This window comes from Polypterus senegalus, chromosome 11 (genome assembly GCF_016835505.1).
Source record: "Polypterus senegalus isolate Bchr_013 chromosome 11, ASM1683550v1, whole genome shotgun sequence".
Taxonomy (NCBI): domain Eukaryota; kingdom Metazoa; phylum Chordata; class Cladistia; order Polypteriformes; family Polypteridae; genus Polypterus; species Polypterus senegalus.
Window position 1 is genome coordinate 166863827 of NC_053164.1, and position 27606 is coordinate 166891432.

At 37.4% G+C, this 27606-nt stretch overlaps 1 protein-coding gene across 4 annotated transcripts; it reads left to right on the forward strand.

The window, feature by feature from the left end:
- The first annotated feature begins 873 nt into the window (after positions 1–873).
- On the forward strand, positions 874–27338 carry LOC120539700 (BH3-interacting domain death agonist-like). 4 transcript variants are annotated; one of them, XM_039770071.1, is made up of 5 exons: positions 1011–1097; positions 3401–3696; positions 13172–13308; positions 18863–19080; positions 26296–27338. In XM_039770071.1, exons 2-4 carry the CDS (start codon positions 3456–3458, stop codon positions 19076–19078), a joined length of 594 nt encoding a protein of 197 aa, XP_039626005.1. In that variant the 5' UTR covers positions 1011–1097; positions 3401–3455; the 3' UTR covers positions 19079–19080; positions 26296–27338. The 4 variants fall into 4 exon arrangements, with proteins under 4 accessions (XP_039626007.1, XP_039626005.1, XP_039626006.1 ...); XM_039770072.1 differs by having other exon boundaries at positions 1022–1108; XM_039770070.1 differs by lacking the exon at positions 1011–1097 and adding an exon at positions 1221–1342.
- Positions 27339–27606: the final 268 nt, after the last annotated feature.

The window sequence follows — 27606 nt, forward strand, 5'->3', positions numbered from 1 at the left end:
GCTCGAGGAAGCTCTGAAATTAAAACACATGTCGTAATCATCGAGAGATAACCAGATAGTCCGTTGTTGTTATCCCGCTTGTGCACCAGTCCAAACCACGTCTACCTACAGGAAATCAAATAGCTTTCAATACTGTGACGACGTCCCTAAACGAACCTGACCGGAGTTGTATTTGTTGGCGATTGCAATTAAAAGTCATCTGGCATTTGTTCAGTTGATGCCGTTCTATAAACGGTACCCGTCACTTGAGCAACGGGGACATTATGGAGGAAATGAAACAGGTTTGAGACACCATCACTATATAAATAACTTCAACATACTAACTTTTCACAATGATTTCCCAAGTTATTTGTTGAGTGTTAAGGAATGTCAACATAGAAATTCCTTATATTTCTTCATAAAGTGTCCTGTACGCGTAAACCTTTTGATATTCTTTGGAAAGGTGGAAAAAACGAAGTTTAAGTACAAGTCGAATTGACGGAGTTAAGCCACAGCCTCGACCCGTACTGCTACATACAAAACAAACAAGCGCACATGCTGTGTAGAGGTCATGTGCTTAACCGTAGCGTTCATTGGTTGAAACAATAAGTGGGCGTTTGCATCTCAAGTAGAACCGCCCCTTTAAAAAACAGAACTTCCCATAGTAGAATTCCCCCATTTTTACCTGCAGTAAAAATAATGGTAAAATCACCGATATATTCATGACATTTAAATTAATGTTTGCATGGATAAAATGCTCCCATTTTCCTAACTGTAGTCTATAAATTATGCATGAAGCTGGCTATTTTAGAAACAATTCACGCTGTTCGAAGACTCAATTCTGGCGACGTAAAAGCGCCAGTGCGTGCTTACGTTTACACGCACGTGCGCGCGACCTCGGGTGTATTTATTCGTTCTTCCGCGCTGTTTATTTATATGTGCGGTATGTTCTATCTGTTGTTTTTCTGAGCGTTTTGTCCAGGTTTCTTGCTGAATGGGAAAATTACTAGTTAAAGTGTTACTGCCTTCATTCAAGGATCACAGCAAGACTTGTCTTAAGGAATTGTTTCACGTGAGCCTATTGAAATTTGCTTTGGAGTGGAAAATTATTCGAAGAGGTGAGCGGGAGGTAATGTGTCATTATGTTCATTTGAGTGTAGTTACCGCTTTATCGCTCTTCACCGGGCTTCTGCATGTTAAGCACAAACAGTCGTTAAAGAGTGCTTTCTGGGTGTTCCCACTCTTTAGATCGCTTGTGTATGGGGGTCCATTTCTTACACTTCTCAACTTCCTCTTTTGTTTCCCGTTTAATACGCAATTTGTTTTCAAGTGTTCCAGTAGACGGGGCTGGACTTGTTCTAAGGTATTTCATGTTCGTAGAGTACTTTATAAAGTAATTTCCGTGCGTCATACCTTAAGGCTGCAGAGAGATGAAAGTCAAGCATATTTTTTTAAACCTTGAATAACGTGTTATTTATTTCCTTCATATTCAAACGCATTTACATTGTAGGTAGCAGTTTTTTAGACTGAACATCCAGAATTTGTAAATCAAGATGGTATGTCAACGTAAGACGAATAATGCATATTTTCTGCCACGCAATATCTTCTCTTGTGGTTTTCCCCGGGAAAAGAAGTTAGGTAACTTTTGTTTGTTGATTAGATGAGCATTTCTTCCGCTTTTTTTTTTGGTAGATGCAACTGTTAACCTGCTTGTAAAACTAGTCAGTAAAAATTTATTTTTTTAGATACCAGGTCTGATGTAACTGTCTGAAGAGTTACCATCTTAAATATAGTTGCTCAGTGATCCTACTTTATTGCTTATAGAAATCAAAAATTGAAATACCAATACAGTGTACCATGAATGTTAGGCTTTGTGTGTAACTCCTCCAAGGAGTCTTTCCTCACGAAATCTAAATTAAAATGCAGTAATCTGTGGATTGTGCTTCACAGATGTCTCCAAACTGTTTGCACAGAGCAGCACATTTTCTATGCGCGTAATCGTAGCTTTTTGGCAACGATCATAGAGGGGCTTCCTGGATTTCCTTCTACACCCTGATGTGAAGCTTTACTTAAGCAGTGATTCATCAATAACCCCATGAGAAGGTGCTCGTGATGGAGAGGCACCCCATCCAGGCGTGTGTCAGACTTGGACTCAGTGCTAATGGGTTGCTCTCTGGCCCTCATGAGACACTGAATTGGATTTATGAGATCTGACAATAGCGCAGTTTGAAGTGTAACATGGTAGGAATATGATGATGAATAAAGAGTATGTAGGTGAACTTAAAACGCTTTGATTAATGCTGGGTATGTGCCCAAAACAAAATGAAAGCCTTATTCAAAATTATGTTGGATGAAGCTGTTAGTGGTTTATATGTATTGGAATGCCAAAAATCTTAAGTTCACAAAGTCAATATAATATTAGTTGTGAATAACGGCTGTGTTTTTGCAGATGTGTATAGAGTGGGTAGTTGATAGCACTAACACTTATAGTAAATTGTATGCTCATGTAAAATCTTTGCCATGCTTTGTACTGAAAAGTGTTTTTTTTTTTTATATATGTATTTTTTTATTATTAGCCTAGAACCCCATCTCTTAAAACATTGCCTCTAATGAATACCTTACATAGGTAGCAAAGTTGCTTGCTTTAAGCGTCTGTATGTGCAGAATTAAGTTAACTTCTATCCCAGTACGCTGCACATCCTGCAAAGGAAGGAGTTGCTGTAACTTCTGTTTCTTAAGTCTTTACACTGGCTCCCAGGTAAATTTTGTAACTGACTTTAAAAACTGCGTCCTGAAAAAATATAGCTTTAAGTTGCATGGGCCTTGCATAGCAACATTTTTCCATACATGTAGCCTAGAACCATATGGCTTTGTAAAGTTTCCGTGAATAAGTACAGCTTCTGTGCAGATGTCGAACCTTCAGCTGTGAACCCCCAAGATTGTGTAATTAGGTGTATGTAGTTTGTATTAGAGATGTCCCATTGACCGCTGAATTTTAATCCAAATTGAGGACTCCCTACCATAGTCTGGTTTACCCTGAATGAAGCTGCTGATACGGCTGTTATTCTGACAGCATTTATTATTTCTACCTTCTGTTTCTGACCCCTTTCTGTTAATTTCTTGCTGTGGCACTTAATCAATTCCTAGAAATGGAATGAGACACCAAAGTGTTAGCAAATGATGGATCTCAATAGTTACAGACAATCTTAGGTAACCGTTACTTATGTCACAATGTCCTGTACAATAAAGGAATAGTTCTCAGAAAGTGGGTGACGGCCTGCTCGTGTAGGAGAACTGTGATTCCGCCTGAAATTTAAGGACTATGACTTGTCCTGATCCTTTTGTTTACCAGCAGTCTCTAGAGAAAAACATTGCTGGTACATTTATTATATATTGTTAAGTATATATTTTTTGTCTTTAGGTTGATATTTTCCTGTTCCGAGCTAGGAAAACTGTTGTCATCTTACAAGTTCCAAATGGAAGAGACTTGTAGTACAGACATGATCTTGCTTAGTTTCCTTCAGCTTGGGGAGACCCAAGATGAACATTTCAACAGGGAGCTACACCTTTTGGACAAGGAACTGAAAACCAGAGGACCTATGTCAACAGTTTTTTTCAATCAATATATTTATCATTATGAAGATGAACTTCAGACTGATGGCCATTTTTGCAGCAATTTTAGAAATTATTTGGGAGACATTGCTCCAGAATTGAGAGGTAAGATCAAAATTATGATCCCCACCCCCCATTGCTGTAAAATGAATGACACGAAAGTCTGGGCTTCAGTTCACAAACTTGTTTTCATTTTTGTATGTTTCATTAGTGTGCATGAGGGGATTTTCTAGAAATTGTTATTGAGCAGTGTTTTAGGATCTTGTGAGTATATGAGTGAAGTAAACATGAGTAATCTGAGATTTTTTTTTTTTTCTGGGAGTGTTTTGATGTTTGGTTTTGTTCAGATTGTGGCCCCTTTCAAGTCCATTGTATTAGGAATTTTATCTCTGTTCTCCATGAAAGCATGACATTCAAGTTTTCTTGGGCTTCACTACAAACAACATGAGATGAGTAACAGATACGAAAATGATTGTTTTGGCTGGAATGATTCTTTAACTAAATCCATAATGCTTGCATGTGCACTTCAGGACAAAGAAACAACCGAAAGACTCCATAGCAGTTTTACAATATTCTGGTGAATTTGTATAGGTGTCGGCTACTCTTAAGAATTACCCAAGGCAGAGGTCATGGATCGTCCTCTGTAGCCAGGAGACGTCATATCTTATCTGAGATGAATGTGTAGTAGAGTGCAGTTGTGGCACAAATTGAGCAAGACAAGCTGGAATCTGTCTCGGGCAAATGTATGGTAGCTCGTTTTGTGGATGTACAAACATACATGTACCACACAGCTGAGTTTGTCTGCTTGGGTTGAGTGAAAAGTGAGGTGCATGCAAGCTCCATGTTACAAAGTGCAAGTCACACTTGTATAAGCTTCTACATCTTTCATAGAATTCACACCATCAGCCGTGGTTGAGCATGAGCAGAGAGGACTTCTCCACACACACACACACACACACACAGATCTTTCATTTTTATATATTTTATATATATAACATAACACTACAGTGACGTCGTATTAACACTTGTTATGCACGAACTTGTATTTGCTACTTAAATAAGTGGGTTGTGTTTAAGGCATTTTAGATGAGTTTTGACTCAGACTATTTCTGTTGGAAGCTGCAATTGCTTAGCCTCAATGATGTTTAACTGACTACATTTGCAAACATGAACACATCTAGGGTTTGATCGGCATAAAATTCTCCAAAATCTGTATGCAAAGCAGGCTTGACCCAAGCATATTCTTTTAAAACAAAGCTGAACGGTTAAAAGTATTTTCATGGTATAATTTACAGGCAGCACAAAAGCTCAGTGGGTCATACCAATGCATCCATTTTTTTTTTTTACAGACAACTACACTGATTAAAATGGAGGTATTTGGCCAGGTTGGCTCAACATTTCATCCAAACCTTTTTAAAATGTGTCAGTTTGTACTTCAGACTTCAGTTGCATTGGCTTTTAGTCAGTGACTAAGAATTTTGAAAACCTGGGTAGGTCCCCACAAAGACTAAAAAGGTTTAATTCTCCAAGTCTGTAAGAGTAGGATGACATGTTCTTTAGTTCAGCTGTGTACTTTGTTTTTCTGTGTCTCTTTAGTGTGGTGACTAAGACCACACACAATACTACAGATGTGTTTTCACACGTGCATTGAGAATAATGTTCCATAATTTTATATTTAAGGCTTCTGTGAATTGTCTAGATGCTGCACATCTTCTCTCTGACACACTAACATTGAGTACATTCATCCAACAAGTTACTTGGCCGGAAGTGTTTTGAGTAACAGTACCGGGGCTCCTTTATATCAACAGCACTATACCCACATAATGCCTCAGTGACTGCCAAATCAGATGTGTTGGGTGTGTTTTTTTTTTTTGTTTTTTTTTAATTTATTTATTTATTTATTAGGCTTCTATAAATTGCCAAGGGCCAAAGTAAGTTCCGTCTAGGGGAATATTACACCAATGCTAACCTACAAGTCCTCAGAAAATAGAAATTAAGGCTTTACACCCTCCATCTTCTAGGGTGGTTTTTTGTTTTTTGTTTTTCTTCGTGCTTGTAGTACATCTAACTTTTTTTGGTGTGCCTACATGGGTTTCATTACCTCCATGTTTTCCTCTTGCATCTTGGTCAGGTGTTGTTCCTTCCAGGATCCATTCCAGCCTTTTTATCATATACTGGTTAATAAAAACTGTTTCAAGAGTAATGTTTATATATTACAGGTCGGCAGCATTGTAGCACAGTCCTGTAATTAATACTTACATGGAACTTGGAGCCACTCTTCTGGATTTTGTAGTTTCCTAATTGGAATTTCTATGCTTATGCAGAATTGGCGAAATCCCCCCGGTCCCCCACCACTAATAATCCGCACAGACATCCAAAATGGCTGTGTGCTGAGCCTCAAGGTACACTCCTTGCTCATATGGGTTTGTGACCAGATTCCATCTTCATAATTTTTAAATTTGATGGTGACATCACCACTGCAGGCCAGAACACGAGAATTGACGACTTATAGAGCAGAGGTTTGCTTTCCATCATACTGTTGTCCTGGCATGTATTATTGTTTCTTATTGGTATTGTGCCACTGTCACAAGTACACTTTTTTATTTTGTGTGTGTTTGCCTGTGAACTTCCTGTAAATGTAGAGCAGTACGGTAGTCGAACAGCTAGAAATACAACTTTTAATGAATTCTGATTTTTATTAATTTTTTTTATTTTGTACTTCTAATTAAAACCAGCACTGCTTAAGTATAGCAACTTACATTTTCACTTAGAAAAAAAAAGAATTTGAAACTGTTGCTTAATAAGCAATTGGCTTGTAAGCTTATAAGCACAATTTGTCCGTTTTACTTGTAAACGGGGTGCCTCCATTTGATAGGCACTTTACAGCCTAATCGCAGTAAAAAATCTCACCCAATCCTAAAATCTTGCCCTTAATTGGTTAGTTAATTTCAAGCAAGCAAATTTCCACTCCAATCCACCTTCCTACACCCTAGCGAACATCTTTGAAAGTCACTCCTCTGATTGTCCAATTGAGTGGGCGGGGGTAGAGAGTTGAATTTTGAGAGAACTTGAGAGCTTAATTGCTAATGTCTGCCTGTACAGCACGCAGAGTGAATTCTTTAAATATGATGAGCAGCAGAAAAAAATATGATGAGAGCCCATTTGGCTATATGAGCTGCTTCTGGCTGTGTGCTGATCGATGTTATTCTGGAGTCATAAAGTGCAATATTGGATTCTGTAATAGATGTGGCCATTTAATTTATGAATAGCAGGGCTGTAATTAATATTGACCACAAATTAAATGAATTAGTTAAAAAAATAAATGCTGCATTACCTGTTTTCACATTTTCCTAATTACATTCAAACAAAGGTGTAACGCTGTCTGATGCACAATATGGCAGACACACTTTCTGTGGACTACAGAGCAATACATTTAGTGGAAGAGTGGAAATGGTTTCTATTCACATAACCAGATTCATTCTCTGAAGGCGTCTTTATAGTGTAGTGTTGGTGTTGAATTAGTGCTGGGTGGTATGACCAAAATTCTAGATCACTGTATTTTTCTAAATTTATGCCATTTTCATGGTATTCAACTGTATTTTTTTCCCATACATGAGTGGATGGTAACCACATTTTCCACTGCAATTACTGCACTAGACTGGCTAAGAATAACCTATACCACTGTAATGAGCATTGTACATTGTACAAAAAAAACATTTTAATGTGCACTCAAGTATTAATACAGGTTTGCATGGCCCCATAAAGTGATAGTTTTCAAGGGGATGGCACTAATGAAGAGAAGGAATCACATTGCATGACAGATGCAGTCAAAATATAGAACCTTTTTATTGGACACATTTTGCAAACAACTTAAACTATAATTTTGAGAACATATTGTCAACCATCCAAAGAGGCATTTAGACTTAGTAAAATATCCAGAGGTGCATGTCAAAAGTTGTATTGCACTGAACATGTCTTAGAAAAGGAATAAATAGTAAATATTGTGTAAACCAACTACACTTTTTATGTTAATGTTAGCAATCTCTGTCCACTGACATGTTAAAGTGACTTTTTAAAAACTTCACCATCATTAAGCTGCATAATATTTAAACTAATAAATAATAACAATAAAATAAATAATAGTATTATTACTGATAGTTACACTATTACTTCAAGACTTCAAGCCCAGGTACATTACACAGTATTCACCAAATTAAAATAAAATAAAACAAGTGCAACTTGGTGATGACATCTTTACCAACTGAACCGTCATTAAGGCAAATTGCATTAATATGGACCTTGCTTCAAGCTAAGCTACATACATAAATAATAAAACTGCAACTTGCATTTATAATGCTATTTGTGGTACAGCCCTACGGAATCGTATTAAGGCCGCAGTGAAGAAAGTTGTTAATCACTGATACATTCTGATACATTTTTTTTTCCCCTATTAAAATATTTAAAGTTTTCCTACATGATTACTTTCTTTACTGTAGTTGTATCACCTTTTTTGTTTTTACTGTTTTAGACACATTTGTGCTTTACTTTTTTTTGAGCAAGGTGTTTAATCAGCCGTAATGTGGTCGATTCCCAATTTTATCAGTAACTGGGTAGCACTCGCTGTGACTCGCAGGTCATTGATTGAATGAACTGTAACCATCACTGAAACTGGCCAGTTTTATATTTAAATGAAGGATGTGGTGACAAGGTGTGTGACATTTCATTGTTATTAGATTGGAAAGACAAAGTGGCAGTTTCATAGGCTAAAGTATGAGAATGCAAACCTACACTTTTTTTTAGCCTTTACAAAATTGCATGCAATTTCAAGAAAAAATACACAAAATGAGGAGTTGTGGCTAAGCCATTTTTGTGCTCAACAAATTTTAAAAAATTCAGTAAAATGTTAAAAATAAAAAAAAATTAAAAATATCTCAATTAGGTATGAAACTGTCCAGTTTAGCAACTATGCTTGTAAACTTGTTAGGCATGTTAGCTTTGTTATAATCATCTTAATAAATATTTATTTTAAAGTTTCTACTATTTTTAGTGTGTGTGTGTCATAAGAAACAAGTACTGTAAAATTTGGAATGCCTAGCTTGTATACTGGAAAAACAAACCTGTATAAATATAGTAAATGTATATTAACAGCAAAAAAAACTGTAGGGCAATTAATGATTAAAATGGTTCAAGACTATAAATGCGTTTTTTATATTTACATTTAAGCAGTGTAATGCCAATATCAGTGTGTAAGAAGAATATATAATAATAAAATCACTTTTTTTTTTTTTTTTGTTCAAATGGTGAAAACTACATTTTGTTATTTCTGATAAGTACATTACAGAAGAAATAAAAAAAATGCTAGCTTGTAATTAAGAGTAGCTTTTAACTTTTTGTTATGCCATATGTATTAAGGATAAATACTTTCTGTACATATTCTATTAAAATATGTATTAAGGAAATTTCAGGGTGTTTTTTTTTTTTTTAGGTTATTGAACAATAAGCCTACAGAAATTCACTGTATTAAAAAATAATAATAATAATAAAAATAATAATAATAATAATAATATAGAAAAATGCACAGGTAATTCTTATAGTCTGTAGTTTTTCATACCAAAATATGAAAAACCAAATACCAAAGTTATCACTTTAATCTAGAACCCACGTCTTCTATGGTGTGGTTATGTGGGAGCTTGGTAAACACACTATAAAATCTATCTATAGATACTGTATAATTTTTTATATGGAATCGTCCAGTTCAATACCCTGAAGTCATAGACTGGCATTGGCCTGATTGCAGCATTCCTATTGCATGTGGGGTCCCTCAATTCTGGGGCCTATTTTTTTTTTTTTTTCTTCCCTGTTCTTTCCACTGTACATGTTACCCTTAGGATCCACTTTTAAAAAAAATATTTTTTTTCCCATTGCAATGCAGATGATACACAGATATACAGTAGTTTCCACCAAAACAGAGAGATGGATATAGATAGATAACACTAACTCCATTGTTAAAGCCTGTTTTTGTCATCTCAGGGTAATGGCTAAGGTCAAGTCCGTTCTTTCTGTACATGATTTTGAAACTCTAATTTATGTGTTCGTCTCTTCTCGGCTTGACTATTTCTACTCATTTATACATTGGTATAATGGGTCATTGCTTGCTCGTCTTCAGCTAGTCCAGAATGCTGCTGCCTGGCTTCTAACAGGCACAAAAAAAACAGAATCGCATCACACAAGTATTGGATTCTTTTCACTGGCTTCCTGTATGCTACAGGATTGAGTTTAAAGTTCTACTGTTTGGTTTTTAAGTCTCTGAATTGTTTTAGTTTCCTTCTAACTTGCTGACCTCTTGCTCTCCTTCATGATCACTGAGGTCCTTTGATCAGAAGTTGTTTCTTTTTACATAAATGTATCTTCTCTTGCTGTAAGGAAAAGTTTAGTGTTTCTTGTCTGCTCATGGTAGCTGTCATTGGAGTTCTACTTTCCATAGATACGCCACTAATCATTAATTGCCCATAGCCTCTATGTAGCTTCGTGTTGATCATTTCCCTTCTTTTATCTCTCCATTTCTGTTTTTATAAATGGTTTTATTCTACTGTGGCACACTTCTATGCAGAGCATCGTTTAGCATAAGCCAAGTGTCTGTCTGATATCGCAGCAAAGCTCTCCGTATACTCAGAAATCCTCTGATTTGAATAAGCATGTGCCATCATTCTGTTGTGACCGTTTTTGTGATTCAGAACATGTGGCAGATGTGCACTCAAGTCTCCCCCTCCCTGCCCACTTCTCATTAAATGTATGTGGTCCTTCCAGCTACAGCACAGTCTTGGATCTGTATCGGCAGTAAGAAGAGAGACCTAAATTTTCTGCATTCACAAATATTGTTGGGTCTGCCATGTTTGAGCGCACTGCCTTTCAGCATTGTGCTTTTTATCTGGAACCTTCCCTATTAACTCTGTGCCATCTTCTCTTTTCTACACATAGAAATTGGTGCAGACTGTGTGCTAATTACTCCAAGAGTGTGGGGTATCCTAACAAAAATCATGAGGCATTTGATTGTGGCAGTGGCTCCTTTTCTCCTATTTACATTTTGCATTTTTATATTTAATGTAATCTGCTGAATGAGATTCGCGCTGAAAGGCAGTGTAGTGTGTTTTGGTTAAACATGCACATGAGTTTGCTATACTTGACAATAAATCAGAACTATTTGTTGTTTTGTGTTAAAATCAAAGAACAATATATATATATATATATATATATATATATATATATATATATATATATATATATATATATATATATATATATATATATATATATATATATATATATATATATATATATATATATATATATATATATATATATATATATATATATATATATATATATAGGGGGAAAATGAAAGCAGATTATGCGAGGGAGCTAAACCACGAAGAAATGAACAGAGTGCCACAAACAAATTAGGAATTATATAGTGCATTTTATGTTGCACTTGCTGAGGATATGGTAATACAAGAACGACTGAGGAAAACATTTGTTAGTGGATAGAAGTAATTTTGTAACTTTTTTTACTGTTTCTTCCTGGAAGATATTTACTCAAGCCCATAAAATGCTGAGGTGTTTCTAAGTTGTGATTTATAGCAATATTAAATCAATTTTTAATTTATCATTATAGCATTACTAAACACTACTGCTGATGCTGTTCCATGCTAATACAGAATCCTGCAGCAATAGCTGGGTATACACACAAGCATCTGGACGCCTCCCTTAAGTGCAGTTGCTTTCTACAGTTCATGTCTGAAGTATATTGAATGTTTTGGATTTGACTGTGCTCATCATCTTCATCGCATGCAGTCAAAGACCAAATGAGTGACCTGTGGTGTGTGGTTGTGTTTTCTTTTCTTTCGTTGTAATCAATTGTGTAATAATATTTTACAAAACGGAGACAATCCGGTAGTATCATATGCTAATGTCAGTAACAGTGGTTGGAGACAACACTTTTTATATAAAGTAAAGTGTGTGACACAGAAAATGGTGAGCAGTAAGGTTAAGCATAAAGCAATTTTTCTTTTGAAAAACTGACTGTCCCAAAAATGTTTGTTGCTGATCCCCGGAAATGACATGGATGGGCTGTTTTGCAGTTTGTGTGCAATCGCAAGATGTAAATCAATACTCCGACACTCTTCGGTTGACAAATTGACTTATTTGGTAAGTTCTAAGGCTTTTGCTTGCTTGCTTTTGGATTTGTGTTGCATGAAAGCCATTTGGGATTGCAAGAACAGGTGTGTGTGTTGGGTTTTTTTTTTTTTTTTTATTAAATCACCTTATAATACAGCTTCATGTGGTAAATAATTACAAGCCATGAATATGAAAAGATAACTTTGACTTTAACACTGTCATACTTGTCCTTTTAAATCGCACTTGTGCAAATGTGGCCCTCTAATTTCTTATGCTGCCGGAACCCGGTTTCACATTGTCAGGTTTTTTTTTGTATTGAGCCCATTATAATAAATCTTTGCAGTCTTCCATGGGTATGTCTGGGTCTCGAGACATAATTAAAACTTTTTGTTCACTCAGGTGCTCCTCCCATTCTGGTTGCAATTTTCAAGGTTTTTCTCTTTCTTCTGCCTTTTGTATCACTCCATTTCAAGCATGTGCTAAGGAAGTTTAGTGTACTATCGGAATCTTCTCTTCCTCTTCACCCACTGTGACATAATATTTTTGAACTTTTAAAATCTGCCAAGAAACTAGTGTGCCCATACTTTATTTATTTATTTATTTATTTTAAAAAAAAAAAAACACAAAAAATCTACCAGTAATCTGCAGTGTGAAAAATCCTTCTGCACTTGTAGGATGCCTCTGTACTTTAATAGCCCCACATGTCATTGAATGATTGGACCATCTCTCACACCATCTGTCTTACATTTCTTTGACTCATCATCTGCTGCATTTCTCCACCTCCTCTATCTGATGCTTGCATCATGGATGTGGTCTGGGCACTTCATGTGCAGGCCTAGATGGAAGTGACTGGTCCCCTGGTGGCACATGGGAGCGTCCTTGACCTATGTAACCTTTTTGGCAGAGCATGTGCAGGACAGGTTCACATTTGAAACTAAATTAGTTTGTGACAGTGATATAATGGCTACACTTAACAGCTCAATGAATGTAATGAATACAAACTGGATTTGAATGGATGAGAAATATTCAAGAGCAAAAGTTTGTGTGTGTGTGATCAACCTCACTTAAAGTAAGGAGAAAATAAATGCATGATCATGAGCAGAAGAAAGCAATTTAAATGTGTAAATGTAGGGTTTCCAAAAGAAGGGGACAGGGGAACTTCTTGAAGTGGAGCCACAGCCTGCTGGAAGACCAGTTTAGTAAAGAAGAATGTGGCAGAGGTTTTATTATTGGCAAATTCAGTCTTTGACAGAAAAAAAAAAAAATCAAAAAAACCTCTGCTCGGATTGATAAGAATATATTTTTAAGCTTTCAGTACTAACAGTTTAAAGATATTTCATTTTTAATATTGATGCACAGTTCACTGACATTCAGCGAAGGTCTAATTTTGTATTCTTCAATTTAGCAAATGCTGCAAATGAGGAAGCACTACGGGAGATTGCAAGACATTTGGCTGATATTGCAGATCATTTAGATCAGCGTATGATAGCAGAAGCTGCTCAAAATTTGTCTCAGCATATGCAAAGTGTAAATTTACGACAGGTAAGTCAAGTGCTTAACTCTGTGTACATTACTTTTGATGTTGATCGTGCCACTTGTTAAATGGCAAAGTCAAGGATATCTTTTTACTTTGGTGTATTTTTGATTTGATGCCAGTTTACAAGCTGTAATCAAAGTTCTTCTACTTATGTGAGTTTGAATAATCTTATCTTGCTTTCCTTCATATCATTTAATAATCTTTTGCCATGTGATATTTTTTAAATATGAAACAGTGGGGCTTTGGAAAACCAACAAACACACAGGAGCTCTTGAGGTGTACTCACTCACACTGGCAATTCGTCCCATGCCCAAGCATATTTGTCCACGTGTAACCCTAGTTCATTTGAATGTTGAGTGTGATTCCTCCGTGCCGTTCCAACCATACTGTGCCCTGGTCCGCTTGGAAAGGGCGGCCCCAAATGCAGTTCAGTAGCATTCAGGAACCGTGTGATTGCTAAACGTGCCAGAGCACGGACAACAGACCTGACATCAATGATGCAATGTTGAATGAAATGAGAATTGCACTATCTTTTGAGATAAAAACCGGTTTTTATACTCGCCTTACACATGCACGTGAATTGTAGTTGGCAAGAAAAGCTGCAAATTCCTTCCTTAATATCATTTGTCACCGTAAAAATCTTCTCGTATGTGCAGCACGATTAATAGCAAAATACTGCGCTGCACACTCAACAAATCTGTTCTAGGGTAGAGTGTTATCCTGCCTTGCATGGTTCCAAGACAACCACAAAATAACAAATCATTTTGACATGCATGCTGTCACTCTGTGTTGGGAATTTGTTTTAGCTTTACACAGAGTTGCCTAATCATGACGAAAGCGTGCCCAGGTCTAGAATGTTAAAGCGCATTGTGAGTGCAGGGTGGGGGAATGGTCGCACTTTGGCACAGCAAGGAACAAATATATACGCCTAGTGTGAGTACACCCATGGTCTAGTCCGGAAATACACTGTGGATAAGGTCCAATCTTTCCTTCTCTGAAAGTGGTGTTGTTGTTTTGTGCATGTAAAACATCAGATGAGATTATGGGAATCCTATGTTTGTAAATGTAATCTTTTCTTTGTTTCCTCTACTTTTTTTACTGGGATTTCAGATTAATTCTCTAGGATTAAAACACTTAACTGATTCAAATTGTAAATGGTGGGGAGAAATTGGGAATTCTATTTGCTAAAAGAAATAAATGTGTGTTTTCATTTTATGAGTACTTGGAGATTATAACTGATGTCTCAAAAGAGTCCCTGATAATTATGTGCATCAGACTTTATAAACTGCTCACCCAACAACCATTGTTCTTGGGTCCACACAACAGCTGACCTTAAGGTAGTTGCTAACAGAAACCACCATGCAGCCTGGTTCTGGTATTCCTGGTGACAGTAACTGCCCTGTTTGAGTGCATCCAGTTGATGTGGTGTGGGCATCTACTGAGCATAACCAGCTCGCCATTTTCCATGAGAGGAATTCCAGGCACAGGCACCAGTGTTGAAATTAAAGTGTCGACAAGGACATAATGTGGTAGTATTGGGCCTTGATGGCCTTAAACCACTAGGGAGCTAACTGGCATAGGAATGCAACTTCCATTTCTGTAGATGCCATTTTAATGGATCTGTTACTTTGTCTCTTTATGTGTCCTGCACCTTAAAGTGTTATGCCTTACATAAAACATTTTGAAGACCAGTGATAGCATAACATATCAGTAATTCATACATACTGTATAATGATTACAGTTAATCAGTTATATTGCTTAAGTTTTTACTAGTGCCTGGAATCAATTTTTAAAAAATCGCAAATTTATGTGATTAATTGCATCTAACATTAAAACATGTAATTATAAAATTAATACATAAACCATGAAGTAAATGCACAGTAAATCGCAAATTTTAATGTAGCATAAACGCAAAGGAGTTAAAGTTAATTGCATAGTTTAAACTTAAGCCCACTCCTTTCAAATTTGGATCGTAACACCATTCAGCTTATTCCAACCTTCAGGTCTGCCCTTCAAAGGAGTAAACTGTTTACCAAGTCTGTCAGTGTGTGGCAGGATGGGAAGATAGAGGAGTTAAGTGGGCATTCCCTGGCCACAGACTGGAATGTTTTCTTTCAGGATAGTAATAGTAACAGGGCTCCAGACTGCAACTAAAATGGTTGCAAATATGACCAAAAATAGGCTTTGGGGTTATCATTACTACTTAGTTTGCCGATGGCGGATTGAATCATTGAAACTTTAAACTAATTCTATTGTAAAAGATACAAAAGGCTTTTTTTTTTTTTTGTTGAGTGGATGTGTTGTTAACCTATGCATTGGGGATGGGATTCCCCATTGGGTATCAGTCAGCCACATAAAGGCTGGTTCATACACTTCACGTGCCTGCACTGGGTGTGAGGGTTACGTAGCGAAAATGTTAAACTTCAAGATGTGTGTGCAAAAATATTTCTGAAGTACACAGCGCAGCTGATGAGATGGCTATCCCAAATGGTTAATTTCAAAGAGGGGCTGGTTACACTTGTGTGATAATAATGAAAAAAGGGCTGAATATGATGTAACCAGTCATCAAAACAAAAGGCATGCATACAAAACATTTGGAATTCATCTGCCCGTCATGTAGGTCCACTGTTATGAAAATATCTATGCCCCGTAGAATTCAGTTGTCCCTTCTGATTGCTGCAGTCATCCTTCACTTTATCCTGACTAGTCTCCCAGTTACTTCCGCTGAAAAACATCTCCACAACATGATGCTGCCACCACCATGCTTCACTATAGGGATGGTACTGGCCTGGTGATGAGCGGTGCCTGGTTTCCTCCGAACGTGACGCCTGGCATTCACACCAAAGAGTTCAATCTTTGTCTCATCAGACCAGAGAATTTTGTTTCTCATGGTCTGAGAGTCCTTCAGGTGCCTTTTGGCAAACTCCAGGCGGGCTGCCATGTGCCTTTTACTAAGTAGTGGCTTCCATCTGGCCACTCTACCATACAGGCCTGATTGGTGGATTGCTGCAGAGATGGTTGTCCTTCTGGAAGGTTCTCCTCTCTACACAGAGGACCTCTGGAGCTCTGACAGAGTGACGATCGGGTTCATGGTCACCTCTCTGTCTAAGGCCCTTCTCCCCCAATCGCTCAGTTTAGATAGCCGGCCAGCTCTAGGAAGAGTCCTCATGGTTTCGAACTTCTTCCACTTACAGGTGATGGAGGCCACTCTGCTCATTGGGACCTTCAAAGCAGCAGAAACTTTTTCTGTAACCTTCCCCAGATTTGTGCCTCAAGACAATCCTGTCTCAGAGGTCTACAGACAATTCCTTTGACTTAATGCTTTTTTTTTCCTCTCTTCTCCTGGCTCCTTGTGAATTTTTTGTCTGGAGCACTGATTGATATTATTGAAGAGGCAGTCACAGGGTATATACCATTTTATTTTGACAGTGTGGTGCTAGAACAATTAAAATATATCCAAACAATAAGGATTATATTCCTCCTGAAATTAAGCAATGTATTAGAAGAAACAAACAAGCTTTCTGGATTAATGACATAATAGAACTGAAGGCGGTTCATAAAGAAGTTAAGGGGAGACTGAGGGAAGTGTGAGAACGATACAGCCAACGTATATGAGAAGCCTTTTCAACTAAACTTGAGGAACCTATGGGATGTTCTGAAAAAGAGATGAACTCTGAGAAAGGGGGTTGATCTGGAAAAAGTAAATGAACTTAACACATTACCGGTATATACAGCATTATGTGATTCAACAGACAGAAGTGTAATTAGTCCAGATGCTGTGGCTAAAGTTTTCAAAAAGTTACAAGGCCAATGAACCAAATAGTGTTTGGTCTTTCCTTCTTAAAACATTTGAGTTGAGCCCAGTATGGAGTGTGTGGTGTGTTTTATTCCAGCCTTCTGTTGACACATACATTATTCCTCCATGGTGATGAAGGTATTTGAACACACAATGGTAGGGAATCTACAGCAGGAAATACAACATCTTTTAGATCCCTGGCATTTGCATGTAAGTATGATAGTTACTGATGATGCTTTTAGTACTACAACACATCTTATTTTGAAACATATTGAGAATTCCATTGTTTACACTATAATTTTTTTTTTTTTTTTTTATGGATTTTAATTTGGCATTTAATGTTGCCTCAGATGCTGATAAATAAGATGATAGAGATGAAGGTGAATCCTTATATAATTAGATGGTACTTTGCCTTTCTCACAGGCAGCAGCAACAGGTGACAGTTAGTTCTGCCCTCTCCAATACCTCAGGGTTAAGTTCGCATATTCTTTTTTTCTCGATACAAATAAGCAGGAGTTAGTACTCTCTCTATTTTATACTTAAGTTTTTTTAAAGATCCAGCCATTCAGAGTCGTCTGACAACTGACTCTGATACTTCAGTATACAACTTGGAGATACAGAAGGTTGTAAATAGTGTGGGATCATAATTTGATTTTAAATGTTAAAAATAACTAAGAAATAGTCTTTGATCCAAGGTCCTTTGGTGATCATAGATCAGTTTTTATTAATGGAGAGAGAGTTGAGCAGGTAAAAAAATACAAGTATTTGGGTATTTACTTTGATAGTTGGTTGTGTTGGCTCTGTCATGTGGAGCATGTTTGGTCTCGGGTTGATCGACACCTGCACTTGGTCAATGGAGTGAACATAAATATTATGATGTTATTTTACAGAGTAAAAAGCCTGTCAGGCTAAAGTGAATTGTTGTAGAGCATTCCACTAGGCTTGCCTTATAATCTGTGAAGTCCCAAGTAAGACTTGCCTCAATGCTGTTGCAGTGTTGTCTTAGACTTGTTGTTCTTCCAGTCCCTTCCCTGTATTCCTGTTTTAGAGCTTTTTCTTCCAGCCCCTACCCAACTCCTGTAAGAGTTTTTGTAACGTGACAGACTGAAGATATTTGTTAATCTAGGAACTGGGATGTAGTCAGGCAGGTTTACAGAGAGAACCTGATGTTGCCTGAAAGCTTTACCATAGTTCTCCGAATATAGTTGACTTCTTAATATATCTGAGAGTGGACTTGGAAGTCATGATTCAGATTAACACAAAACATTGCTGAATGTAAAGGGTGCGCATGTCTAAAGATGGTAGAAGGTAGAACTAATGGTTTTTATTTTACCACCTTAACTATGGGTGTGTAGTGTAATGATAATCCCTTGTTTTCGAGTAGCAATGATAAAGTCCTGTTAATAACAAACTCAAATTTGTGACTTTCATTTTAGATAGATACTTTATTAATCCCAAGGGGAAATTCACATTCTTGCTGATAAGTTTAAAATAAACTGTGTTCCCATACCATTTGCCCATTGATTGTGTGCAGATAGCAGTCTTGATCACAAAACAGTCCTCCAGCTGTCCATAGGTTTTAAAAAAAAAAAAACAAACTTGAATTTAAAAGGTGAAATAAGATGTTAAGTCACATATCGGGGTGTAGTAATATGTACTTTTGTAAATCGCCAACGCCTGTCTTAAAGATTACACTTTGTGTATATGTTAAATGGAATGTATACAGTCTGGGTTGTGCCATTATTGTTGTCTGTCCCCAACAGGACTGGGTAGGCCTCCTTTCCACTGAGATTCAGAATTTCATGAGGCATGGCATCCCTGGCCTACAGTATGCCAATGAAGAGCGGGTAATGGTAGCCTTAACGATGGCTCTGGTGAAAAGAATTGGCTTACAGTTTCCAACCTTGCTGCGAAGTTTTTTCAGCACGGCTGTGCAATACATCAATGAAAATATCCAGACACAGATCAACCAAACATAATGGTAAGTGACCGTGTTGAGATTAAAAGAATTTACTAAGATTCAGAAGAATTAGTGTTTCATATTCAAATTTAAGCTCCATGCTTTGGACACGCCTTGACCTTTACTCACTAGCTGGCATTCTTTGATCTTGACTGGCATGCATCTTTATTGAGGGAAAACTTGAAAATCAAGGCAAACCTTGACTGGCAATTTTCATCATTAATAAGGCCTTGTAACCAACAAAATAAGTTTTTTTTTTTTTTAAATTCCTATTTGAAGGTAATTTGCATTCAGGTGTCAAACTAAAATGATTCTGATTTTAGTCCTAAATCGGCTGTTCCTTTTTGATTTCCCAGATAGTTTCATGGTTGCAAACATAATGTCCACATAGAAGTAACCAAAGATGTAACTGACTTTATTGTTAAAAGGAGAAAAGCCAGAGAGGAGTATAAAATCTTATCAAGAAACACTTCAATGTCCATTGTTAAAACAAGGAGAAAATGTAACACCACCAGGATGTTTTCAAGATCCTGGCATCTAAAACTCCTTATTGTGCAGGGAGACGTCTCATCAGGGAGGCTACTAAGAGGCCAAGGGTAGCCTTAAGGGAACTGCAGCTAACTACTACTTGTAGATTATAACCATGTGGAGTAGAGAAACAAGGTGGAAGCCATTTAAAAAAATAAATAAATAAATAAATAATAACTCTCAAACCTCATTAAATTTAACACAATAGGGTTCCATAAAGTCGTGGTGTAGGGTGGCAATGACATTCAATTAGAGGCCACAGTGACATACTGAATACTTTGTTCAAAAGGCCTTTCACTTGTACATTATAATCTACTTATGAAGTATTCTTTTGTATACAAATTATTTCTACTTGTTGCGTGTTTTTTTTTTTTTTTTTTAAATATGTTATACAGTCTTGGTTTTTTTACTTTAACTGTTATGTTGTATTAGTCTGTGAGAGACCTTTATTGGGCTCTGCCGTTAGGAAAAGTCGTTTATAACCTTTTGGCCTTCATTCTAAAATATTATGTCGCTATGGGACCTTAGTCTGAATAGTGGAGAACATGAAAAGTGGCAAATATCCTGAGATTTTGAGTAAAACCAAGCAACAATAAGCTGATGCACGCGCACACATCACCAAGGAATGAGTGAAAAAGTAAAATTGCTGTCCTGCAATAGCGCCTTTGAAACTTGGACTTCAGTTCTGTACGACACCAGTGGCATCTCGACACATCGGTACCCAAGAGATCATTTCCTAGTCCAAAGAAAATTTGGAAATAGTTGCAAAATCCAGGTGTGTTTATCAAAGTAAAGGGTTAGTCCAAGAAATATTAAAGTGTATATTCTTAATTTCACCAATATCCCAAAAACAGTCAGTTGTTTTTGTGAGTTTTATTAATTTATTTTTTTTTTTCTCCATTAAATATTGTTTAAGATTTATTAAAAGTGAAAATGGTCTGGCAGTGATTTGTCTTCATTTTCACCCTTTACATCAGTTGGTGATTCCTAATTGGTCATATTTTGGGTTTGTGGTATAGGTGGGCTCAGACATGAATCTGTCCATCTGCCCTTTAAGGTGTCCAAGAGGAGTTCAGGCCTCCCGCAACACTGAATTAGATTAAGTGGGTTTGAGAATGTTCTGTTATCAACAAGGGCTGACATTTTATTAAGAGTGACCTCCATTTGATGTATAATTGGAATATCAATTGATGTGCTCAAAAAACCGCTTCTCAATGGAGAAGTAGCTGGCACATCTTTGGTGGGTGTTCTTTGTATTTCACCTGCACACACACTTTAGTAATCTGGACAAGACTAGTTCTCACTTTCTCAGTCTGCTAAGTGGATGCAGCTATGAACAGTACAAACTCTCACATCAGACCAATAAAACCTTTCATTATCTATTTAACTATGTAAAACCAAACCTGTGTTCAATACTTTACCATTTAAGTCACTTTCAGTCACTTTATTTTTCGAGAGAAGTTTATTTGTTGCCCTCACAGCTTAAAAAGAAAAAATAAAATAAAAAACCTAACAAATAAGTCTTTTATTTTAACTATTCAGTTTTCACTCTACAAATGGTAGAACCAAGAATCTGTACTAAGAATCCACTCCTTCCAACTTTGTTTTCATGTCCCCAACAAACCTCAGAAATGTACAAGTCCTGTTTTCTGAAATCAAAATTTTCCATTTTCTGTTTTAAGGCATGTGTTTTAGATTTGTTTTGGTGGACCAGCAGTGCAAGTCACTGGGGATTTTCTTTGTGTGTGTGTGTTTTTGTTTTGTTTTTTTTTAATTTATAAACCCTGCAATACAAGCAAATGAATATTTCAGGATATAACAACAATACTTCTTGTAAATGGGAGGGTAAAGTACAGAAACAAGCAATCGGTTATAAAAACATGGCCCTATTTTCGTTCAGAGATTATCATAAGAATAAAAAGTAAAGGTGATATTATGCCAGTAATACTTGCAGCACAAGTCTTAACAGTCAATGGAGCTTTAATGAGAAGCATCCACTCGCCTATACTGACCTGTGGCTGCTGGTGTTAAATTAAAAAAAAAAAAAAAAAGTCAAAGCAGCCATGTTTTCCCTTAAGTTTGTGGGCACTGACGCTCCTCACGGACCTTTTGCTTCTTTTAAATTCTGCTGTGGCCTGTGTGCCTATTAGGAGGAAATGCAGCCCTAATACAGAAGGTCATTGAGAAGGACTTATCTTTTTACTCTACTAAGATATAATTACTGATGTTTTTTCTATATTTTAAATGTGTTATGTTTAACTCAGAAACTACTCCATTGGAGCCTTGAGTATGGCCTTTAACCTGCAGTTGCTTTGTACTGGATATGATGATAATCTACATCCAGCCCGGCAAGCAGGTCCTCCAACTTACAGGGAAAACAACCCTCACGCTGTTCCAGCATACTGCCAAGGTGTTGCCAGCTGTATTCAGGTCTCGATCAAGTTGGCTCATTGTGTTGTGAGTGCGGCAACACTCTACCAGGACCTGCTCCCAACCTTACCTGATCTTAAAATGCACAAAAAATATTTTCTACTCTTCTTAATCGTTGCACATTGCCTTCACTACCTTTCAATGACAGAGCTGTCCCCTCACAGGGCAGTGATCACAACCCCACCACACAAGCCCTTGTTACTTTACAGAGAGTGAAATATGCCCATAAATTAAAAAAAAAAATGGTGAGACTGTTTGGCTGATCACAAAGGGGTGAGCAGATGCTTTGGTGTTTGTCTGTTTCAGGCAAATCAATGGTGGTTAATATTTTTCCTCACATTAACATCACATGTTTATCAATGAAATATAAACTTTTTTTTTTGTATTTTAGATCATTGCATTGTTGGTACACAGTCCATACCTGTTGTGTTTAAAGCCGCAGTAGATTAGGTTACACTGGCACAGAGTATACACAGATGTTATCTTATAACTTTATAATATTATGACTAAATTGACCCATCAATCCTGAATTAGTTAAGCAGGATAGAAAATGGATAGATGTTATCTACTTGAACACACACAGAAATTGTTTCATTATGCTTCATGAAAGAAAAAAAAAAACTGTTCATATCTTCCACATAATCGTAACCATTGGGTTACACAAACTTCAGTGGTTATCAACACCAGAACAGGCCCAAAAGCTGGTTGAGCATACGGTTGTTGGTGTCCATTCCATCCACTGGAGGTCTCTAACTAATTTACTAAATATACAAAGCACTGTACACTGTCAGTTTGAACTTGGACTCCTTCTTGGATCATTTCATTGTGGTTCAGACCAAAGGAGGAGAGGACTAGGAAAACATGCCACTGATGATCTGCCACCATTTCACTGAGTTGTACCTTCATCTGAGATGGATCTGGTAACTATAAAAACTGTCTGATTTCAAGTCTGTGAAATTTACTTTGCAAACCTTCTTATTGTAAATTCAAATGCAAAACCATGGTGAATTCCTGGGAAAGGTCAAAGGTTATACATAAAGGGAATGCAAACAATTCTGATACTTGTCTTCCACATATTGACATTGCCATGTACTCCACTGTGTCTCGTATTCACATCCCTACCTCAAGTGGTTTTATCCCATATTCTTCTCCTGTGACCTGCACTTCCAACTGCTCCACTCCCCTCACAATTTTTGAATTCATCCATTTTTTCTTCACGTCTGCATGCCTGTCCTCCAATTCTAGACTGTTTGCTTCTGGCAATGAGTAGCTTTAAAGATTCCATTGATTAATATTACAGATTCCCAGTGCCATTCCCAAATTAATTTGGCAGCTGTGGAATTTCGGGAACATTGGAAAAAGTGCACAGAAGTACTTTTGAATCCTGTTCGCGGCAGCACTTAGGAACCTATCACATGTGGGAATTCCTCTGATGAAATGAAGAATTGTATGTGCTCACATCCAGCACTCCCTCTTTCGAACACCCCAGGATATCTACTTCTTGGATGGACTGGGATAGGCCTTGCCACCCCAGTGTGTTTAGGCTACCCTCTCTAAATGTTATTTTTGTCCTGTGCCTCTTAATGATTTTTCTGGCACAGGTAACCTATCACAGGGTACACACTTTACAAGGTGACCATGTCATGTGGTCTCTTGTCATGTGCAGTCTTTGTGTTCACTGTTTCAAAATACATACAGTGTCTTGGTCAGCTAGTGAATGTCAAGAACACATGTAGTTCAGAGCTGAGAACTTTCAAAGTAATTTGTATCCAAAGTTGTACAAAGGAGGACCCAACATAATTGAAGCTACTGTCCCTATCCTAGGAAAACAGCTGAGGGGGTCCTTGATAAGAACATTAGAACAATCTAGACAAGAACAGGCCATTCAGGCCAACAACGCTCGCCAGTCTTATCCACTTATTTCTTTCAAAAAAACATCAAGTCCAGTTTTGAAAGTCCCTAAAGTCTTACTATCTATCACACTATTTAGTACTTTATACCAAGTGTCTATTGTTCTTTGTGTAAAGAAAAACTTCCTAACCTTTGTGCGAAATTTATCCTTAACAAGTTTCCAACTGTGTCCCCGTGTTCTTGATGAGCTCATTTTAAAATACAAGTCTCGATCCACTGTACTAATTCCTTTCATAATTTTAAACACTTCAATCATGTCACTTCTTAATTATCTTTTGCTTAAACTGTAAAGGCTCCGCTCTTTTAATCTTTCCTCATAATTCAACCCCTGTAGCCCTGGAATCAGCCTAGTTGCTCTTCTCTGGACCTTTTCTAGCGCTGCTGTGTCCTTTTTGTAGCCTGGAGACCAAAACTGCATACAGTACTCAAGATGAGGCCTCACCAGTGCATTATAAAGGTTGAGCATAACCTTCTTGTACTCCACACATCGTGCTATATAACCTAACATTCTGTTTGCCTTCTTAATGGCTTCTGAACACTGTTGGGAAGTTGATAGCTTAGAGTCTACTATGACTCCTAAATCCTTCTCATAAGGTGTACTCTCGATTTTTCCGACCGCCCATTGTGTATTCAAACCTAACATTTTTACTTCCTATGTGGCTCTAATACTTTACATTTACTGACATTAAATTTTATCTGCCACAAATCTGCCCAAGCCTGTATGCTGTCCAAGTCCTTCTGTAATGATATAATGGATTCCAAATTACAGTCATATGAAAAAGTTTGGGAACCCCTCTTAATTCTTTGGATTTTTGTTTATCATTGGCTGAGCTTTCAAAGTAGCAACTTCCTTTTAATATATGACATGCCTTATGGAAACAGTAGTATTTCAGCAGTGACATTAAGTTTACTGGATTAACAGAAAATATGCATCATAACAAAATTAGACAGGTGCATAAATGTGGGCACCCTAACAGAGATATTACATTAATACTTAGTTGAGCCTCCGTTTGCAAATATAACAGCCTCTAGATGCCTCCTATAGCCTTTAACAAGTGTCTTGATTTTGGATGGAGGTATTTTTGACCATTTGTCCACACAAAATCTCTCCAGTTCAGTTAAATTTGATGGTTGCCGAGCATTGACAGCCTGCTTCAAATCATCCCATAGATTTTCGATGATATTCAAGTCGGTGGACTATGACGGCCATTCCAGAACATTGTACTTCTCCCTCTGCATGAATGCCTTTGTAGATTCCGAACTGTGTTTTGGGTCAATGTCTTGATGGAATATCCAACCCCTGCATGACTTCAACTTTGTGACTGATGCTTGTACATTATCCTGAAGAATTAGTTGATAGTGGCTTAAATTCACCTGACCCTCGACTTTTAACAAGGGCCTCATTCCCTGAACTAGCCACACAGCCCCACAGCATGATAGAACCTCCACCAAATTTGACAGTAGGTAGCAGGTGTTTTTCTTGGCATGCGGTGTTCTTCTTCCAACATGCAAAGCGCTTTTTGTTATGACCAAATAACTCATTTTTTGTCTTATCAGTTTACCTTTTGACTACCAGCCAGCAGTTCTTACCATTACGCCACCAAAGCGGTGGTAGCAAATGCGTGTCAATGTCGCACCCTAACACAAGTTCTTTTTCTGCAGTTATATTCTTGAATAAAAGTGCACTTGTTTTGTTATACCGTACTTGTACTTTTTGCGAAAGTGTTTATTTCATATTTGGATTTATGGCTTCACACATTATACACTTCATGTCTACATTTTGTCAATTATCACTAAAACATGAAAAATGTTTCTGCTTTAATGATGTGTTTACATAGACTGTTGCGTCATTCTAGTGTTAAGAACTCAAAGGTAAATAATATCTGGTCCTGGTGATTTGTTTGATTTCAAATGTGGTCTATAGTATCAGCTGAAGACTACCTTGAACAAAACTGACCCTCCAAAGTAAAAATAGGCATCTCGGGTGCCCCAGAAAGCCCAGCATGGCAAAGCGGTGTGAAACCTCAAGCACTACATGAAGCATGCAACAGAGGATATGTGTAATTGTGGGGAGAATGGTTGGTATTGGTTTTGACCCAAATGAAAAACTTGTCTGCAGTTTAATGCAATTGAAACAAACGTCCTCATTCTAAAGAGCTTAATGGGAGGATAAAGGGTCTGTGGAGTAGACTGACCAAAAACCTAAAACGACACCGCTGTGACTGAATAGGAAAGGCAGTGTCCATGAGGGGCCATGACATGGGATCAAATAAAAAACATCTGGGTGGGGTTTATTTATTTATTTTTATTAAATCGTATTTTGAAAAGGTAACACAAATTAGAATTCTTTTTTTTTTCTCCCTTTAGGGCTTACCTTACCAACTGATGTGCCATTTCTTGGACTCTTTCCTGCTTTCAACCTGACGCTTTCTAATGTGCTTCTGCCAGAATAACCCAAGTTAGCAAATAACCAAAAATGGACAAAGCATTTAACATGTTCTTGTTTCTTCCCTTCCTTGTATTCTTAGTGTTTACAAAAAAAACGGATTAAGTTTGACATTCCATAGACCTGAATACCTATACGTTAATTTCATGGAGCTTGATGATACATAATGTGTATATACTGTGTTTTTTTTGTTTTTTTTAATAACTAAAGATCTTGATCACATTCTGAAGTATTTTTGCTATATTGGATCAGACCACTGAGACATCACAACCCTGCCACCATATCTGTTGAATCAGTGGGGAGATTTTGAAGATGGAGGACCACAGTGCTGTTTTCTCCAGTGAAGCAGATCACATGGCTCCAGGTGTGGTGGTGTTTTTTTCCCAAATCATGTTAAAGGGGCTGTGGTGGGCTGGCGTCCTGCCCAGGGTTTGTTTCCTGCCTTGTGCCCTGCATTGGCAGGGATTGGCTCCAGCAGACCCCCGTGAGCCTGTACTTAGGATGTAGCGGGTTGGATAATGGATGGACGTTAAAGGGGGCATATTCTGACCACTTCTGACATTCAAACGTGTCAGATACTTGTGTTACTACTCACACCATGGATAAGGAGGCACACTCTCTCAGGCCCCATTTTACTGGACTTGCATGTGCTTGGGATGCTGAAGATGCCAGGAGAGACGCACATCCAGTGACAACCTGAACCTGAGAACCCAGAGCCACGAGGGTCACTGTGCTTTAACAAAATGTCCCCAACTGTATTTACTGCTGTCCCACTGCTGCCAAGTGAGCCCTTTAATTATTGGACACGTGTTACTCTGAACTGCAGAAACAGTTGGGCAAAACTCGAATGAAGCCAAAGTGCCACTTACGGTTTTGATCTTTAAATAATGATTTTCTGTTTTATTATGTAAAAGTTTATTTCCAATTAAAATGCATCTGCATTTATTAAAATCTGAAGAAAGAAGCTCTGCGCCTGCGCTGGTTGGTAATTCGGCTGTGCCAGGAGGCCTTTTAGGCGTGTGAACAGCACTTTCAGTAGTTAACGTCTTCAGTTCCATTCGCTCTAAAGTGGATTTAAAACTTTGTACGTTTACATAATTTCCATTCTTATTTTACACTTAAAAATCCACAAGGTTTGATAGTATTTTTAATGAGTATACTATATATATATAGCCCCTCCTTTAGTATAGGCAGGGTTGAAGACTGAATGGATGGATGTTGGGGAATCCAGC